General features: G+C 49.0%; 1 protein-coding gene across 8 annotated transcripts in view; it reads left to right on the top strand.

Moving 5' to 3' along the window:
- The window catches only part of SMTN (smoothelin), an 82,325-nt gene that overhangs the window by 55,534 nt on the left and 6,396 nt on the right, over positions 1-20,395 (top strand). For 3 of the 8 annotated variants that reach the window (XM_080986207.1, XM_080986210.1, XM_080986214.1), the window contains 8 exons: positions 2,001-2,159; positions 6,282-6,357; positions 7,775-7,927; positions 10,291-10,353; positions 11,339-11,405; positions 13,340-13,510; positions 14,088-14,211; positions 15,405-15,556. In XM_080986207.1, the coding sequence (XP_080842333.1) occupies positions 2,001-2,159; positions 6,282-6,357; positions 7,775-7,927; positions 10,291-10,353; positions 11,339-11,405; positions 13,340-13,510; positions 14,088-14,211; positions 15,405-15,556 (965 nt within the window). Of the gene's footprint in view, positions 1-2,000; positions 2,160-6,281; positions 6,358-7,774; positions 7,928-10,290; positions 10,354-11,338; positions 11,406-13,339; positions 13,511-14,087; positions 14,212-15,404; positions 15,557-20,048; positions 20,216-20,395 lie in introns of all 8 variants that reach the window. The other 5 variants (XM_080986209.1, XM_080986211.1, XM_080986208.1 and 2 more) reach the window with 5 other exon arrangements.

Here is a 20,395-nt window from a genome sequence, read left to right on the forward strand (position 1 = left end):
CGAACACCAGAAGTGACTGTTCTGGTTTGCGAATTATTTTTGGAAGCTGAATGTCCGGCGGGTCCTCTGATTGGCTGCATCAGCTTCCTGCAGCCAATCGGAAGTCGCGCTTTGGAAGTTGAATGGACTTCTGGAACAGATTCTGTTCGTCTTCCGAGGTATGACTGTAATGCCAACATATTTCACATCTGGTATCTGATGCACCCCTTTGGCTTCAGCTGGTACATGGGCAGATGAATCTAAAAAGACCAGGGCACAAATTTTCACTGCCCTCTAGCTGCTCATTTACCAGAAGACATTTATTTAGCATTAACTTTGGAAGTGTCTACTCAATCCTGACCAAGCTAAGCCCCTTGATGTATCCTTTACTCGAGGGCAAGCTTGGCCAAACTTGGCCCTCCATCTGTCTTGGGACTACAACTCCCATCACCCCTAGCTAACAGGACCAGTGGTCAGGGATGGTGGGAATTGTAGTCCCAAAACAGCTGGAGGGCCAAGTTTGGCCATGCCCGCTCTAGGGGGATTAGTTTGGCATTGACATGAAAGGTATGGAGGGTGGCACCGCGAAAACAGGCCTTTTCTGTGGTGGCACCCTGCTTGTGGGATGCTTTCCCCAGTGGGGCTTGCCTGGTGCTTTCATTATGTATCTTTAGGCACCAATGGTTAAACAATCTATGGTCTTCTAAACTGGGGGGAAGCTTAATCGTTTTTGTTTGTTATTACAGCATGTATTTTTGTGCTTCTGTATTGTAAACGGGCCTGTGATTCTCTGCTGAAAGGCAGGGTGGAGATTTAATAAATAATAGCAATGCCTATTGCTGCCCCTCACCCCCTTGTCGGCTCTATGCAAGTGCCGGTGCCCTTGTGGTGTCTTTTAAACCTGGCGGGCATCCCAAGTGGCATTGTGTGTGGGTCGTGTTGACAGGGAGCTGGCATTGTGCTCCCGAGTCCCTGCGATGAGGTGCCAGCTCCACCTTGATCCCTGATCAGCAAACCGCTTCTGAGTAAGCCCTTCTAATCTCCCCCTAGAAATCCCCTGACACAGTTTATCAGGGAGATTCGTGTTGGAGCCGGCCCATCAACCAAAGAGCCGCTTTCCCCTCGGTAGATGCAGGCCTGGGTGTATTTGAAAACAAGTGTTATTTAAGTATGGAACTCACCTGTCGGAGAATCTCGGCTCTCTTTTTAAAGAATGAAATCAATTGGGGGTGGGGGGTGGGAGGAGAATGGAGTCCCATAAAAATACAACCAGTAAGCTACAAGACACCCATGCTTTTTTTATTTTATGATACCTTATTCTTACCATATCTCTTAGTGTGGTGTACATGTGATAAGAAAGTAAGGCATTTAAGATTAACTCTTTTGTTTGACCCGCTATTTGTTCAACAATGCCGGTAACGACCACGGCATTTCCTTTTCCAAGTATGCAGAAGTATTTGTTAAACCACAGCAATACCTTGGATCCTGAACGCCTTGCGAGCCGAACGTTTCGGCTCCCGGAAGTGAGTGTTCCGGTTTGCGAGTGTTCTTTGGAACCCGAACGTCCGAAACGACTTCCGCGGCTTCTGATTGGCTGCAGGAGCTTCCTACGGCCAATCGGAAGCCGCGCTTTGGTTTCTGAACGTTTCGGAAGTCGAACAGACTTCTGGAACGGATTCCGTTCGACTTCCGAGTTACGGCTATATTTCGGCTGCATTTGTGTTCCGTGTTTGCACTGACGCTACTTTACTTCTGGCATTCTCTCTCCCCTCTTATTTTCCTTCTGCAAACTTTTCTTTTTCTTACATTTTTTTAAAAATAAAAAAAAATGCATGGGAAAACATGGGGATGGGGGGGGGGGACTAATTAAGCCACCTTGAACTCCTTGGAGGAAAGAAGGTAAGACTATAAATGGAATGAGTCAAAAAGAAAAGAAAAAATAATCAGCGTGGAAGATCCCGTGTATGATCTTCCAAGTTGCTCTTGACCTACATTGGTGTCATCCTCTTTTTTTGCTTCAGATGGAAGCCGAGGTGCCGGTGCACCGGGAGGCAGCGGACTCAGCGTTGTCAAACGGCACCGAGAAAGAGAAGCCACAGGCCCAGGAGTTGCACCAGCGAAGCCGCCTGAGCGCTGAAGAGCTGAGCAAAATCGAGGAAGAGCATGTGTTGGATAAGATGGTACGTGTTGGCGACAGCGGCGTGAATTTGGGACTCCGTGGCACACAGCAGGGTGGTAACAGTCACAGCTGATTTTCTGGGTTGGGTATCTTGTGGGAATGTTGAGGAAAGTAGGAGAGGATATATGGATTAAATATTACCCCTCCTCCCTCACGCTAGTGAGCAAGCAGCATAGCATATTCCTTTGCAGATTGCTGGAAGCAAGTTGATGGATTCGTTAGAATCTTTTAAGTTGAGCAGTCCAGTCTGGCTTGCTCCTAGCAAGTTTCGCCTTTTATTTCCCTCTTAAAAATAATAATAATAATAATGCAACAGTCTTGACTGAAAGTAGGAATAAAGTTTACTTAACATTCAGTCCACAGTACAGTGGTACCTCGGGTTAAGTACTTAATTCGTTCTGGAGGTCCGTTCTTAACCTGAAACTGTTCTTAACCTGAAGCACCACTTTAGCTAATGGGGCCTCCCGCCGCTGCTGCGCCGCCGGAGCACGATTTCTGTTCTCATCCTGAAGCAAAGTTCTTAACACAAGGTACTATTTCTGGGTTAGCGGAGTCTGTAACCTGAAGCATATGTAACCCGAGGTACCACTGTAATATTCTGGAGGCAGGCTTTATCTTGTGGTTACAGTTACATTTGTAGTGAAAAGAAGTCTGAGCTAGGCCTCGGACTTTCTACTTTATGGCTTCCATCCTCTAAGGATGAGCCATGTGCTGCTGGCTAAGAGCCAGCAGAGAGCAAAAAAAAGGCAAAAGAGTAAAAGAGGAAGATGGCTGTGTGACTAGCCCCTTTCTAGGGTCTGCCCATCTACCTGATCACAGACAGGGGAAGGATACGCCAGAACTTGTATGACAGGAAGTTTTCCCTGTCTGGAGCATCATTCCCCTGTGTGTCCACTCTGGGTAACAGGAAATGTTGTATTTGACTGCTTCAGTGATGATATATTTCACATATCTGGGGTCGGGTAAGGGTGTGTGGCGCTGTGGCTTAAACCACTGCTCTGCTTGGGCTTGCCGACCAGAAGGTCAGCGGTTCGAATCCCCGCAACGGGGTGAGCTCCCATTGCTTGGTCCCAGCTCCTGCCAACCTAGCAGTTCGAAAGCACCTCATAGTGCAAGTAGATAAATAGGTACTGCTCCGGTGGGAAGGTGAACGCCATTTCTGTGTGCTCTGGTTCACCAGAAGCGGCTTAGTCATGCTGGCCACGTGACCCGGAAGCTGTACGCCGGTTCCCTCAGCCAGTAAAGCGAGATGAGCGCCGCAACCCCAGAGTCGTTTGCGACTGGACCTAATGGTCAGGGGTCCCTTTCCCTTTCCCTTTAAGGGTGTGTGCATGTTTGTCTGTGTGTCTGGAGCAAAATGTTTTTGTTCTGTGAACCGCCCTGAGACCTCCGGGTAGTAAATAAATAAATCAATTCAATAAATAATAATAATAATAATAATAATAATTATCAATGTTTGGGAGAGGGTTTGGATCTGGGGTGGGTTGCCTCCTGCCACAAGCGGGTGTCATTTTGCTCGCTAGGGAGCCTCCGAAAGCGTGTTGCTTGTTTATTAAATTTTGTATACCACCCTTCATTTGAAGATTTCAGGGTGGCAGAAAATCAAAGTTGGAAGGGTCCCTCAAGGGTCATCTAGTCCAACCCCCTGCAGTGCAGGAACCTCAACTAAAGCATCCATGACAAATGGCCATCTAACCTTTGCTTAAAAGCCTCCAAGGAAGGAGAGTCCACAACCTCCTGAGGGAGACCCTTTCCCTGTTGAACAGCCCTGAATGTCAGAAAGTCAGTTGGAATCCCCTTTCTTGTAACTTGAAGCCATTGGTTTTGAGTGCTACCCTCTGGAGCAGGAGAAAGCAAGCTTGCTCCATTCTTCCACGTGACAGCTCTTAAGACAGCTATCGTATCTCCTCTCAGCCTCCTCTTTTCCAGTCTAAACATATCCAGCTCCTTCAAACACTCCTCATAAAACGAGACGCTTGATCGTCTTGGTTGCCCTCCTCTGCACACGTTCCAAATACAAAATAAAAACCACAAAATGTAGAATAAAAACAAGAACAAAACCCGTAACCAGCACCACCCCAACGCATTTTAAAGGACATAAGAATGTTAATCGGACAAAGGCCTGGTTAAAGAGGAACGTTTTTGCCTGGCGCCAAAAGATGTATAATTGAGGCGCCAGGAGGGGACATTAATCATTGGTCACACTAGCTGTGGCTGATGAGAACAGACATTATTATTATTTATTGCATTTATATACAGTGGTACCTTGGGTTACAGGCGCTTCAGGTTACAGACTCCGCTAACCCAGAAATAGTACCTTGGGTTAAGAACTTTGCTTCAGGATGAGAACAGAAATTGCGCAGTGGCGGTAGTAGGAGGCCCCATTAGCTAAAGTGGTACCTCAGGTTAAGAAGAGTTTCAGGTTAAGAACGGACCTCCGGAACAAATTAAGTACTTAACCCGATGTACCACTGTACTGCCCTTCATCAAAAGATCTTGGGGTGGTTCACAGAATGAAATACAGGATAAAACACAAGCAAATAATTAAACCAAGCATTCCCCAAATGGGGAGCCACTGCAGAAAAGGCCTGTTCTCATGTTGCCATCCTCCGGATCTCTAAGGGAGGAGGCACACGAAGGAGGGCCTCAGAAGATGATCTGAGGGTCCGGGTAGATTCATATGGAGAGAGGCGATCCTTGAGGTACAGTGGTACCTCAGGTTAAGTACTTAATTCGTTCCGGAGGTCCATTCTTAACCTGAAACTGTTCTTAACCTGAAGCACCACTTTAGCTAATGGGGCCTCCCGCTGCCGCCGTGCCGCCAGAGCACAATTTGTGTTCTCATCCTGAAGCAAAGTTCTTAACCCTAGGTACTATTTCTGGGTTAGCGGAGTCTGTAACCTGAAGCGTTTGTAACCCGAGGTACCACTGTATTGCGGTCCTGAGCCGTTTAAGGCTTTATAGGTCAAAACCAGCACTCTGAATTTGGACCTAGAAACTAATTGTTAGATGTGGGTAAAGATGCTGTCCTATTCCTTACGCTGCTCAGCCATGGCAGAGCTCAGTGGCGGGAGATGCCAGCCAACCAAGTCTCAGGGGGGTACTTGCCTGGAGGCAGAGTCCGTATGCAAGGTTCAGTCCAGTCCTAAGGTCGGGAGAATCTCAGTTCACATAGTCAGACGGTCCAGGCGTCAAGAAAGCTAAGAGTCCAAGGTCACGAGAAGCAAGAAGCGGCAAGGTCTGTCCAGGAATCACCAATGTTGTGGCCGGAAACAGTCCTTAAGAAACCTGGAGCCACCTGGTTCACACCAGGAGCAAGAAGGCTGATCAGCAGCAGGTGGAGTCACTTCCTTCTGCTCCTTCAGGCTGCTGCTCAACAGGTGAAGCCAATTCCTGGCCCATGACAGGTGCAGCCAGAATGATCATGGAAACATAATGCAAAGCTGATGTTTTACCACTGAGCCCAAGGGCTTGACTTCAAAATAAGATAAGTTCCTAGTCCTCATGGTTCCAAAATAAAGGGATGATCAAATTTAGAAGCTGCTTTAAACTGAGTTAGGCTGCTGATCCTTCTAAACATAAATAATAAAACCAAGGATCTAGAATCTAACTCCATATCGTCAGCACTGACTGGCAGCATTTCTCCAGGTTTTTAAAAATAAAATTAAACTTGAATGCCCTTCGCCTGCATGCTTGCAGAATTACATCTGTGTGAATTAAATTTCTCTGAGCGGCTTTTCCTCGTTGGGAGAAGGACTTTTCATGCCTTTTTTTAAATGAAGGGAGAAAAGCTGTGTGTGTGTGTGTGTGTGAGAGAGAGAGAGAGAGAGAGAGAGAGAAGTAGTACAGTGGTACCTCGGGTTAAGTACTTAATTCATTCCGGAGGTCCGTCCTTAACCTGAAACTGTTCTTAACCTGAAGCACCACTTTAGCTAATGGGGCCTCCTGCTGCTGCCGCGCCACCAGAACACGATTTCTGTTCTCAACCTGAAGCAAAGTTCTTAACCTGAAACACTATTTCTGGGTTAGCAGAGTATGTAACCTGAAGCGTATGTAACCTGAAGCGTATGTAACCCGAGGTACCACAGTGCTAGTAATAACCCCTCTTTATCTCTCCCTGCAGCTGGATCAGACCACAGACTTTGAGGAGCGGCGGCTGATACGGGCCGCCATGCGGGAATTGCGCCAGCGGAAGCGAGGTACCTTCCTGGGAATTTTTTTGGGGGGTGGGGAGCTTTATAATTGCACACTTCAAGAAATCTAGTCCTCAAATGAGAAGACTTAAACTATAGAGGAGTGGGAGGCAAATGGGCACTAAGAATTGCTGTGCAAAAGCCACCGGATTCACACAAGTATTCGCCAGCCTGCTGTTGGACTACAACTGGATTACGAGTCCTGTCAGCCCCCAGCCAGCATGGCTGCATTGTCCATTTTATGGCCATGCCTGTGCCACAGCCTGAAGAGCTGCTGCCAGTCAGTGTGTAAAGTATTGAGCTGGATGGACTCAGAGTAAGACAGCGTCCTGTGTTCCTATGATATGCAGCAATCTGTACGTATCTGCAGTTGAGTGAAGAAACCCCCCTCCTCACTGGGTGACCTTGAGCCAGTTACTGTCCCTTGACCTAACTCCCCGCCACCAAGGGCTGCTGTGAGGATCAAACCAGTGGTGTTTTAGGAGACTCACAGCTGCTACTGTTGAGCTCCTTGGAGGAAGGGTGAAATTTAAAATTTAACAAATCTGTGAAATAAAGGGTTCCTGGCCACAGTATATTTTATTCCCTAAGGTTTATGTACGGCTTTGTTCTCACAAAACAAAATCCTTAAAGCGGTTTCCAAAAAGTACAGAACTATGAAACTACAGTCGTACCTTGGTTCTGGAACGCCTTGGGAGTCGAACGTTCCGGCTCCCGGAATATCGAAAACCGGAAGTGTTCTGGTTTTTTAACATTCCTTTGGAAGCCGAACGTCTGATGGAGCTTCCATGGCTTCCGCCCGCCCCCCATTTTTTTATTCATTTTATAACACTAATAAACAACACCAACAGAAAAACAAACAAATTATTGTCTTATCCTTATTTTTTCTAAACATTGTTAAGTGAGCTTCCCCAAGTCCCCCCTATCTGATTTTCATTTTACCTCATCTTTAGCAGTTTACATATATCATAATTTTTAATCATTTTTTAAATTACACTTACTTTTACCATCCTGCAGCCAATCAGAAGCCGTGCTTTGGTTTCTGAACGTTTTGGAAGTCGAATGGACTTCCGGAACGGATTCCGTTTGACTTCCATGGTATGGCTGTATCAGTAAAAGCTGTTGAAAGCAACAGTTGTAAGCCATCTTCAGGGAAATGAAAAGGAACGGTGAAATGAAAACAACACAAAACACAGACCAGCTTCCCACATGTCTGGATAAGCTTTTCCTAAACAAAAACGTCTTCGGCCAGCGTTGTGCAAGGAAGGGGCCTGCCTGGTTGTCAATAGGCGGGGAGTTCCAGCGCTAAAAGATTGGTTTGTTTAAAAGGCACAGCAAGGCCCCCCGTGGCTCCTGTAGCCTTGCCCTCCTCCCGCCGTTCTTGCCGCCGTTCCTGACCCCTCTGGGACGTGGCGTTTTGCAGAGCAACGAGAAAAGGAGCGCAGCTTGCGGATCCAGGAAGCCAAATCGAGAGGGGCCACCCACACCACAGAGACCACGGCCCGGCAGAGTGCCATGTCCGCCGATGGCTCAGCCATCAGCACCGTCACCAAGACCCAACGCCTTGTCCAGTCCAGTAAGGAGCAGCTGGGGGTTTGGGGATGCTCCGCCTTTCCTTCCGAGCGCATGGCTTCCGGGGGGAGACACGCAGCACGCATCCCAGATGTCAACTCAGGCCTCTTTGGGGTCCTTGCTCTCCCCGTGGAGAGACGCCTTCTTCTTTCTGCTCTGGAAAGTGTCCTGATTTCTCCTCTTTGCATTGGGGGTCACCGCTGGCAGTTTTTCTTCTCTTTTTGCACCGGGATGGTTGGTGCCTTCTCGGGCCGTCTCCACGTCCTCATCCTGGCAACTGAAGCTTGGAATGGCTCGTCTCTCTCTCTCTCTCTCTCTCTCTCTCTGTCCTCTGTTCTCTGTTCTTTGGCCATGTTTTAGAGCATCTGAGTTAGTCTTTTCTTTTGGGAAGTAAGCGCTCCTCGCTCGGCCGTGATTCATGCCGTCCACTTCCCGGGACTTCCTCCATTGTAGGGAGAATGATGGGCTGAAGTACCCTTTGCACCCTCGAATCCAAGGCCTCTCCAGTCAAAAGGGGCTCAGCAAGACCTCTCTTTGGCTGGCACCCTGGAGAGCTGTGGCTGCAAGTCAGAGTCGGCAGCACTGGGATGGATAGAGGGATGGACGCGTGAGGAAGGGCCAGCAGATAATCTGCTTTGCGTGCAAAAAGGTCCCGGGTTCAGTCCCCAAAAGCATCTCCAAGTACACCTGCAAGAGACTTGCCTGAAATCCTGCAGAACTGCTGCCAGTCAGTGTGGACAGTACTGAGCTAGGTGGACCAATTGCCAGACAGCGCAAGGGAAGAGCTGTAGCTCAGTGGTAAAGCACCTGCTTTTGGTGCAGAAGGTCCCAGGTTCGATTCCTGTCAGTGTCCCCTATTTGAATCTCCAGAGAGCTGCTGCCAGTCAGTGCAGACAGTACTAAGCTAGATGGACACAATGTTCTTTTTTTGTGTCAGGCAGCTTCCATGTCCTGATGGCCTGTTTTAAGGCAGTTTCTTGGCTTCAAGGCTAAGGGCTTCCATCTGACCCATCACAGCCCCTCCTCAGAAAGGATATTGTAGAGCTGAGAGAGGTTTGGAAAAGCACAAGCTCAGTGTTTAAGACAGGCTTCCTCAACCTCAGCCCTCCAGATGTTTTTTTGGCCTACAACCCCCATGATCCCTAGCTAGCAGGACCAGTGGTCAGGGATGCTGGGAATTGTAGTCTCAAAACATCTGGAGAGCTGAGGTTGAGGAAGCCTGGTTTAAGAGGTTTTGGGCAACTTCCTTACAAGGAAAGTGTTTTTCCAATGCTTGGTTCTTTTTAGTTTAGGGGAAACGGTGAGCATGTGGGAACATGGTAAAGGGGTATAAAATTCTGCCCGGTAAAGATAGGGAGATGCATTTTGCCAAATACTGGAGCTCTGCGTCATCCAATGAATCTGAATGTTGGAAGATTCAGGACAGGCAAGAAGAAAGGATTCTTCATGCAGCAGCTAGCTGGACTCCGGAATTTGCAAATGATGACAGCCCCCAACTTGGGAGGGCGCTAAAGGGGATTAGACAAATGTGTGGAGAACAAGGCTAGTAGCAACGGCTACTGGTAACAAGGCAGCCCTGTAATGCGGCTGCGAAAAGGGCTAATGCAATTTTAGACGGCGTCGCCTGCGCCAGAGTTTCCAAGTCGTGAGAAATAAGACTTTTGCTTTTTTCTCTGCTTGGAGTCCGGTGTCCAGTTCTGGGCGCTGTGCTTTAAGAAGGATTTAGTTGGATTGGAGCAGGCCCAGCGGAAGACAAGATGGTTAGGTCTAAATAAAATAAGGAAACTTGTTTATTTTTACCCGGGAGAAAATCAGGCAGAGGAGGAGTGTAATAGCTGAAGGGCTGTCATCAGGCAGAAGGGGGCAAAGTCGTCTTCTCTGCTTCCCCTGAGAACAAGATTGGGTCTAACTGGGGATTGAGTTATAGGAGGGTAGATTTGGGGAGAATATTTTAGGGAAATGTTCCTTCTTGACCCTAATAGCTGCTTGGCTATTGGGGCTAGGTACCTAGAATTTTGGAGAGCTCTTTCTTGCTGGAGGTCTTGAGGCAGAGGCTGGCAACCATCTGCTGTAGCTGGATTTCCTGCATTGGGCAGGAGAGGTCAGACTAGATCCCAGAATTGTAGAGTTGGAAGGGACCCCGAGGGTCATCTAGTCCAACCCCCTTGCGGTGCAGGAATCTCGCCTAGATCATCCATTAGCCTTTAGTACACCTTCCAGAGGCGGAATAACAAAGGGAGAAAAGCCTAAAGCTTTCAAGTCTTGCTTGTGGGCTTCCCACTGTGGGGAACAGGGCGCCAGACAAGGTAGGCCTCTGGCCTGATCCATAATCACTCTGCTTACCCTCTTATGCTTTTCCCCTCCCAGATGATGGCAGCAAAACTTCCCGCACGATGATGATGGAGTCCAGCTACGTGAAGAGATCGGAAAGTAAGGCTCTTCCTGCACCTTTCTTTCCTTCCTTGCCGTGAGGGGCTCCCAGGAAGAGGGAGGGCTATTCTTTCTTGCCAAGCTAAATGGGACTGAGAGCAGATTTATTGTGGTGTTGAGTGTTTCTCTGTTTCCTGAGATGTCTGGGCTTGAAGGGTACATTATAATAATAATAATAATTTATTATTTATACCCCCTCCCATCTGGCTGGGTTTCCCCAGCCACTCTGGGCAGCTTTCAACAGAACACTAAAATACAATAACCTATTAAACATTAAAAGCTTCTCTAAACAGGGCTGCCTTCAGATGTCTTCTAAAAGTTTGGTAGTTGTTTTTCTCTTTGACATCTGGTGGGAGGGTGTTTCACAGGGAGGGTGCCACCACCAGAAGGCCCTCGGCGCTGGACCTCAGTGTCCGGGCTGAACGATGGAGGTGGAGACGCTCCTTCAGATATACTGGACCGAGGCCGTTTAGGGCTTTAAAGTCAGCACCAATACATTGGAAGAGCAAAGCATAATAAGTTACTGCAGTGTTGTGTAGTGGTTAGAGAAGTGGTTCCCACACTTTTTGGGACCACTGCCCCCTTCTCACCCCCATCTTATTTAATCCCCACAACAACCCTGTGAAGTAGGTTTAAGCTGAGAGGCAGCCACTTGACCCAGCGAACTTTAGATTGCTGAGTGGGGATTCGAACCCGAGTCTAATAGGTCCAGGTCCAACACACCCACTCAGTGGTTTTCAAACCTTTTTCGGCCACTGTCCCTTTGGTTCCATGAACTCATCCCTGGTGCCTTCTACGCTATAAAAAAGCATTCTTCGGAAGAACGGTTTGCACGACCCGTTAAGGAAGCTAAAAACACGATAAAATTTCAAACCCGTGAAAGGGTGATTTTTGGCGCAGTCCGTGGCATGTCGCCCTGTTGCCTCCATGGTACCTGAGGTCCTTATGTTTGTCTCCCACCCCTCTCGACGCTTCAACCTTTCAGCAGACGGCAACACTTTTGTCCAGACCAAATCGTCCTACAGCACATCGTCTTCCAAGAAAGTCGGCAGGTGAGTCCTTCCTGGAGCTCCTCTCCCGATTGCACAGCTCCTGTCGCATTCACAGAACGGCAGAATTGCGGAGTGGGCAGGGGGACCCCAGGGTTGTAGTGTTCCCAAAACAGGGAAGGATTGGACTCTGATTAATAGAATACACATGAAGCTTGACCAGCAAGACTCTGGGAGGAGGTGCCAATATCCTGTCCACCCCTTGGCCCAGGTCGTTTTATTCACAAAAGAACTTTTTACACAGTGTTCGTAAGAACCAGTCAGATTTCCTCTGAACATTTCAAAACTGCCACGTGGGACAAAGTTAAAAGTTAAAACTACAAAGAGCTAATTTGAACATGCATAGTAGTCCAGAGTAAATAAAAGAGGAAGCAAGGAGGAATGCTTTTAGGAAACCCCGGAGGTCATAAACAGGAGAGGCAGGATTTACCATCTCCTTGTGAACTCTCTTCCTGGCCCTTAAGATCTATCTAAAGATTAACAAACTACATCAAAATAACCTATTATCTTTTTGTACTGAGGATGCCCGATGAAGCAACTGGTATGTGTTTCAGAATGCTTATACGTGCCTGTCAGGTGTAGAGAAAGCAAATGGTAGATATGGAGAGGCTTGTGGGATTCGATCCGAAACTATTGTCAATGAATCAAACCCAGTCAATGCAATGTGTTCATCGCGGACACAAATGGCTTGCTTCATTTTTCATAATTCCTCATAGCAATCCCACCTGACCCCCACACTCTGGATATTTGCACCCCTACACAGGGTCATCTAGTCCAACCCCTACCACGCAGGGATCGCAGGATGCGAGGCATGGGCAGGAGGACGGCCACGACTCTTGCCTCTTGCTTGCTCCGTGGCAGCCATCTTCCATGTTTTCTTTCTGCAGCTGAGGTTCAGCTGCTAAGCCCAGGGGCAGAGAACCTTTTTCAGGCAGAGAGATGGATTTGCTTCTGGGGCCCACATGCCAGCGCCTGGCAGGGCACAGCGGTGAAAGTGGGAAGAGCAATGGATTTTTAGATGCTACCTTTTGTGTGGTTTGTGCGTCCCTTGCTGTCTTCATGCAAGCAAGCGAAAGGCGTTCCTGGGAGTTCTAGTCCAAAACAGCCCCACTGGCTGAGACTGATGGGAGCTGTAGTCTAATATGGCCGTGCTGGCTGGGGGCTGGTGGGAATTATTGTTCAAAACAGCCGTGATGGGAGTTCACATCCAAAATGGGGACAGGGTTTTTCTTCAACAGCCTGTGTTGGGCACCCGCTGGTGGGGGTCACTCTAGCAAAAGACCCACAGATGAAAACCCCCTGGCTCTGCTGTAATAATAATAATAATAATAATAATAATAATAATAATAATAATAATAATAATTTATACCCCGCCCAACTGGTTGGGTTTCCCCAGCCACTCTGGGCGGCTCCCAACAGAATATTAATAATAATTTTAAAAAGCGATAGAACATCAAACATTAAAAGCATACCTATACAGGGCTGGCTTCAGGTGTCTTCTAAAAGTCAGATAGTTGTTTATTTCCTTGACATCTAATGGCAGGGCGTTCCACAGGGTGGGCGCCACCACCGAGAAGGCCCTCTGCCTGGTTCCCTGTAACCTCACTTCTCATAGTGGGGGAACATCCAGGAGGCCCTTGGAGCTGGACCTCAGTGTCAGGGCTGAACGATTGGGGTGGGGACGCTCCTTCAGGTGTACTGGGCCGAGGCCATTTAGGACTTTAAAGGTTAGCACCAACACTTTGAATTGTGCTCGGAAATGTACTGGGAGCCAATATAGATCTTTCAGCGACCCCTCCCAGTCACCAGTCTCGCTGCCGCAGTAAGGTCACAAGACTTGCAGAGGGAAGTGGGGAACCAGCGAGAAGCCAGCGTTGACCTCCTAGTCTCCTTCCAAGCCCCTGCTGCCCTTTCTCACCTTTGTCCCTTTCTGGCAGCATCTTCGAGCGAGAGGACGAGACCTCTGGGCGTGCTGGCAGCCTGGCCGCCCTGGAACGTCGCCAGGCTGAGAAGAAGAAGGAGCTCATGAAGGCCCAGAGCCTGCCCAAGACGTCGGCTTCGCAAGCCCGGAAGGCCATGATCGAGAAGCTGGAGAAGGAGAGCGGAAGGTGAGGAGCCCCGCCGTGTTCGGATGAGGTGTGGGTGGCTGGCGCAGAAGTCCTGGAGTGGGTGGCGGTGCTCGGCTTTAGGGAAGGCGGCAGGCAGTTGCCTGCGTTCCTTTGTGGATGTACCATATTTTCCGCTCTATAAGACGCACCTTTTCCCTCCTAAAAAGTAAGGGAAAATGTGTTTTCGTCTTATGGGGCGAATGCAGGCATCGGCTAAGCCAGAAGCCAGAATAGGGAGAGGCAGCACCCCCTTTCGCTGTTCTAGCTTCTGGCTTAGCTGCGCAAAGGCTCCGCAGGGCAGCGGGGTGCCTTCATCCCGCTGCCCTGTGGAGGCTTTGTGGGCTATCCCAGAAGCCAGATCCCTCTTGCTGTTCTGGCTTCTGGGATTCAGGATATTTTTTTTCTTGTTTTCCTCCAAAAACTAGGTGCGTCTTATCGTCTGGTGCGTCTTATAGAGCGGAAAATACGGTATTCCAAGCAAGCCCCCCACGATCGGAGGCCGTTTCCTTCTTCCAATGGGAGCAATGCTTTGGTTTGGGATACGGCAACTTCTTACGCTCTCCTCTTCTCTCCGCAGCCCAGCCAACCCAGCCGTGTCCCGGGTGGCTGTCCAGCGCTCGGGCAGCTTTGGGGTCCCCAACGCCAGCAGCATCAAGCAAATGTTGTTGGATTGGTGCCGTGCTAAGACACGGGGCTACGAGGTGAGTGTGCCCCCGACGGGCCTGTGCCCACTTTCCTTTTTAAAAAATAATAATTTTTATTTGGTTTTACAAATTTAAAGTTATAATCCTACCACGACAGATCCACAATTAAAAGATTCCTCCGAATCTCTGGACTTCCCACCTTCCCTCCACGGGTTCTGTTGTTACTTCTTTTCTACTGCATGTTTATTCAATAGTCCATTTTTTTTTTTTTTTATAACCCCATTATATCCATAGTTCTCATTACATTACGAGTGTTATTGCAACCCTGCTAGTGTTTTCAACTGCTAACAGTGGTCTTCTAGGTAAATTATAATTTTTCCCCATTTCCTATTAAAGTTTTGGTGTCTCTGGTTTCTGAGCTTTCCGGTCAGTTTTGCCATTTTGGCACAGCCCGACAACTTAGTTTGCCATTTGCCTGTGCCCCCTTTCTGCCCGGGCTTCCCCAGATTGAGAGATCTCCTTATCCCACATACCCCATTCAACAGCTTCGATCAACAGAACTGGCCCTCTTTCAGAAGCCACATAATACCTGCGCTGCAGTTGTAAGAACTTGGAACTTTCTGTGTTGCATCGCCTACACTTTGGAACTCCCTGCTGATTGATATCAGGCAGATGCCTTCACTGTACTTTTTTCAGAGCCTGCTAAAAATATTCTGTTAGACAAGCCTAAAGCAGTTTATGTGAGTTTTCATCTCTTTTTTAGTCTATAGTTGTCTTTAACACACACACACACACACACACACACACACACACACACAATTTTATTAAATTTTCTAAATTACATTTCAAAACATTCATTTAAATAACCTTAAATAAATTACTTCCCTTCTTCTATTTCCAAGGTCTGTTTTACATACCATACATTCCTGCATCTTTTACATGAACTAAACCATTCAGTAATCCATTGTTACATTCATCAAAACTGATTTACACTGTTGAATTCAAGTTAACTAGCGTTTTTAAATGAACACAATTTTCACCCATATATTCAGTAAACATTTCCCAGTCTTCTTTAAATGTGCATTCTTCTTGTTCTCTTTTTGAAATTTTTAAGTTAGTGTTGCTCGTTCTTCTTACTGCTAACATTATCTCTCTCTTTTTTTGGCAAACCCCTGCTTTGAGGTTTTTTGATCAATTTTTTAAAAAAATAAAACGAAATTTTCAAATTTTGTTTTTATTTTACTCGGCAGCACGTCGACATCCAGAACTTTTCCTCCAGCTGGAGCGACGGCATGGCCTTCTGCGCCCTTGTCCACAACTTCTTCCCAGAGGCCTTCGATTATGCCCAGCTTTCACCACAGGACCGGCGGCGCAACTTTGAGATGGCGTTCTCGGCGGCTGAGTATGTACCCCTTGGCTGCTCCTGCCCCCCGCCGGGTGTGGGAGAGAAGTGTGGGTGCAGGGCCTGTTTTTCTTTCAAGAGGTCTAGCGCCTTTTCTGGGTTATTGGCATACCTCTCTCTCTCTCTCTCTCTTTCTCTGCCTAACGCAGCCTTGGCCAATCTGGTGCTCTCTATGGGCTTTGTGCTACAGCTGTGAGGGGAGCTAGAAGTCCAAAAGGGCCGTTATAGCAGGGGATGATGGGAGTTGTAGTCCAAGCAGTCAGTGCTGGCTGAGGCCGATGGGAGTTGTAGTCCAAAATGGCTGCACTGGCAGGGCATGATGGGAGTTGTAGCATCTAAAGCAAACTAGAGGGCATCATAGTGAGGAAGGCTGGCTTAACTATCCTGCGGCAATGAGTTAACCGGACACCTCTCTGCAGGGCTGTGGCTGTTTCCTGCTCAGTTGTGCACAAACCTGTGCTGCTTCCGGCTGGGAGGTTCTCAACCAGAAAATGTCTCACTGGGTGGACGACTTGGGGGGGTAGGGAGAGACCTCCCAGTAAAGCCCCAAGGTGGGGAATAAGGCCTGCCTCTCGTCCCCTGTTCTTCTTCCTAAGCTGTGTTGTCTAGACAGAAAGCAGCACTCCCTCTGTGCAGACACCAGCCTTTCCCAACCTCCAGGCGTTGCTAGACCACAAACCTCTGACCATTAGCCCACACTGTCTGTCTAACACGATCCGGAGGGCACCAGGTTGGAGAAGGCTGGTGTCATGTAGCAGGGCCTCATCAAAAGGAAGAAAGACCTGGGCTTGGGAAAAGCAAAATCTGATTATTATTTTTTTGCAGGCTTCTGGAATGCTTACAGTTTATTTCATTTTTGCTAGTCCTGGGGAAGGGAGAGGACTGCTCAGCCATCCCTCTCTGACTTCTAGGGTGTCTCGGCTGTCCACTGGGAAAATCAGAGTGCTTTTGCAACCTTGAGGTCTAGAAACATGCTTGTTCCGCCTTTTTTTTTTTAATGCAAGATTGGGGTTCTTAGGAAGATTGAAGCCCCAGTTGTACTTTTGATGGTTACCTGCAGAATCGCAACAAACACACAGCTCTGGCAAAAGGCATCTCTTGAGAGCCAGTGTGGTGTAGTGGTGAAGCGAGGTAGACTCGTAATCTGGTGAACCGGGTTCGCTTCCCCGCTCCTCCACATGCAGCTGCTGGGTGACCTTGGGCCAGTCACACTTCTCTGAAGTCTCTCAGCCCCACTCACCTCACAGAGTGTTTGTTGTAGGGGAGGAAGGGAAAGGAGAATGTTAGCCGCTTTGAGACTCCTTTGGGTAGTGATAAAGCGGGATATCAAATCCAAACTCTTCTTCTTCTTGAGGCGTGCAAGGGCACAGGTGGCTGTTTCTTCAATATTTATTTATCTTATTGCATTTGTCACATGTGGTCTTCCCGCTCTCCTTTTAATCCCCACAACAACCCTTTAAAGTAGAGAGAGGTGACTGGCAGCCAGGGTCACATCCAGTGAGCTTCACGTGGCCAAGCAGAGATTCGAACCCTAGTCTCCCAGGTCTTAGTCCGACACTCTAACTCAGTGGTTCCCAAACTTTTTCAGACTTGGTTCCATAAATTCATCCCCTATGCCCCCTACCCTAGAAAAAGCATTTTTCAGAACGACAGCTTGCATGACCCGCTCAGGAACAGAATAAGAGTTTCAAAACAGTAACGGTTAATCACACACTTACTCAAAATCCAATTAAAACTATTTAGTTTAATTAATCCAGCAAAACTGGTGGGCTTGGAGTAGAGATTCCAACTTTTCAAAGTCTGATTTACACCTCCAGTGTGCCCCTGCTGCCCCCTTGCTTCTCCCCCCCCCCGGTTGATCCTTCTGCCTCCCACCAGGGGGGCAGTACTGCCCATTTTGGGAGGACTGCTGTAACCACTACACCTCACTGTGCTCTTGCACCACCCAAGCCAGCTAACCGTTCATGCCGGGGCCTCACAAGCGTGCTGGGATTTTGCCGCGTAACCTGCAGACAGACCTTTCCCGGCCCTGGCTCGATCCGTGCTGCTTTCTCGCGCACAAGGTAGGAAGAGAAGGGGGCTCAGCTATTTATGCAGAGCGCAGGAGCTCTTCCACGACGGAAGACGTTCTGGTACCTCTGGAAAATTTGGATTTGGCGGTGGCGCACTTGGGACACTGTGAGCTGGTGTGGAGGAGCGGGAGCGTGCCTGCACCTCTTTGCAAGGTCTTTCTTATAGGGTTGTGCGCTGTTGCAGCTTGGGGTTGCGTGGTGAGAGCGACTTCGGGGCTGCGGACGCCCTCGGGGCCTGGCTGGGCACGCCGCTGCCGCTTCTGTGCCTGGAACGGGTCTGAGCAGAAAGACAAGGAAGGGAGTTCTCTCTCTGTCTCGCTTTCTCGTCTCTTATTTCTCCCCCGTGGGCTGCTTGTCCCCTTCCCAACCAGAGGTGGACAGTAGGCCTCTCCAGAGCAGCATTGAGCAACTGCTTCTCCACATGCAAATTTAGGGAGCCAGGCCACTTGCAAGATTTGGCACTCTGGAGAGGTTTGGGCTGATCCTGCGGACCACAGCACCCAGGAAAGTCAGGACTGCTCGCCCACATTTGCAGGTATCAGGATAAGGGTTTTTGAACATGCCTTGCCCTAAAAATACGGAACCACCACAACAAAAAAATGCTGCATTTTAGCACTTTTTTTGAACCCTTTTTCCACCCAAGGGCTGCAGTCCCTGATGGGCAAGGCCCGGTCTAAAGTGTGCGGAGCAAGCAGTGCAAATTTTAGCTTTTTACAGTACAGTGGTACCTTGGTTCTCAATCTTAATCCGTTCCGGAAGTCCCTTCCAAAAGCAAAGCGTTCCAAACCAAGGCGCGCTTTCCCATAGAAAGGAATGCAAAACAGATTAATCCGTTCCAGACTTTTAAAAACAACCCTTAAAACAGCAATTTAACATGAAGTTTACTATCTAACGAGACCATTGATCCATAAAATGAAAGCAGTAAACAATGTACTGCAGTCACACAGTCAATCAATCAGTAGCTGAACTGGGTTCCACACAATCACAAAAACAAAACCCAAAGAGGCGCAAAAACAAAAATGCAAAATAAGTAGCAAAAACAGACAGACCTCAGCGTAACACTCAAAACTGAAGTGTGGTACTCAAAACAGAAGTGTAACACTCAAAACAGAGCACGTTCGACTTCCGAAAAAAGTTTGTAAACCGGAACACTTACTTCCAGATTTGCAGTGTTTGGGTTCCAAGTTGTTTGAGTACCAGGCGTTTGAGAACCAAGGCACCACTGTAGACTGGTTTCCACACTAGCTTCCTGTGTGAAAGCAAGAGGCATGATCTGCATTCAAGGCTAAGCCCCGGCCAGGCAAAAACCACTGCAGAGATTTCCGAGGGTCAAACTGAGGGCCTCCACTTCCCCTGCTCCTGATTTGCTTCGTTGCTGCTTCCCTTACTAGCAGACCTGAGAGTGATCCCTTTTTAAAGGACATTTTCACGAGTGCCAGAGCCTTGCTGCAGGAGCCTGGTGGTCTGCACAATGACTCCTAGTTGCTCGTTCTGTTGATGTCCCAGGCTGGCGGGACGATGAGTTTCCTCTTCTCTGAGCCAGGTCTCCCCCTTGCGGGCCTAATGCAGTGTCCTGTCCCAAGAGGAGGGGAAGGGGCATTTGCCTGCGAAGGGTTTCACCTGCCAGAGATCCCCACTTGCCTCTTCCTCGCTCCCCTCTCCTCTCCGTGGACCACGAGAGCGACCGACCCCCTCCTTCCACGATCTGGACCAGAGGTGCTTTCCTGGGCTGCTTTCGCTCTCCCTCCTGTGTCGCTGTCGTCCTGTGCCCGCCCCCCTCTACTAGCTTCAGGCACCCCGGCTGTGCCGCAGCGCTGTTGCAAGGCTGGGGTAGGATGGGATGAGGCAGCGGGGTGCGTTCTGGCCCCCCTCATCCACTCTCTCTATATGCGTCCATATAGAAGGAAGGCCCCACCTTGGAATAGGCACCAGAGCACAGCGCCTTTCTTCCCAACCCAACCCGCCCCCTCCATCTCCTTTTCTCCCCCCCCCAACCCCTTTCCGTCTGTTGGACTGTCCTTGCTGTCGAGATCCGGGTTCGAGTTCCCCACACCTGCTCATGGCACCTGCCCCCAACAACAGCACTTCTGGCCACGCTCACCCTACCCTTCCTATCCCACCCCCACCCCCCGTATGAGGAATGACTCCCAGGCGCACGTGTGCAATCGACCCCCCCTCCTTCCACCCTCGTTTGTATTGCACGCCAGAGGGACACCCCCCAAAAGCATGTATGTAAGTTTGACGCACACACACACAAAGGAATGTGAAATGGATTTATGTATTTCTTCTGTTTTTTTCCTTCTGTCTCTCTTCTTTTTCTCTCCGTCCCTCCCTGCCCCCTTTCCAAATCTGTCCGGGCTGTGATCACTGGCTTCTCCCTCCCCTTTCCTGGCACCCCACCACCCTGCCCCACCACCCAGGACGCACGCGGAGTGCCCCCAGTTACTGGATGTGGAGGACATGGTCCGGATGAGGGAGCCCGATTGGAAGTGCGTTTACACGTACATCCAGGAGTTCTACCGGTGCCTGGTTCAGAAGGGGCTGGTTAAAACCAAAAAGTCCTAACCTTCGTACCCGCGGAGCAATGGTGAGAATCTCCTCCTCCTTCTTGATTTATTGGGGGGGGGGGCGGAGGGGTGAGGGGGGGAGATACGTGTCTCTGCATGTGTGCATTGTGGGAGGCAGGGAAATTCGGAGGGTGGGAGAGGCAGATGGTAGTTCCTTGGTAGTTCCTTCAGAAACTACCTTGCTTGGGGACCTTCAGTAC

Source organism: Podarcis pityusensis (genome assembly GCF_964106645.2).
Source record: "Podarcis pityusensis genome assembly, chromosome: 16".
Classification (NCBI taxonomy): Eukaryota; Metazoa; Chordata; class Lepidosauria; order Squamata; family Lacertidae; genus Podarcis; species Podarcis pityusensis.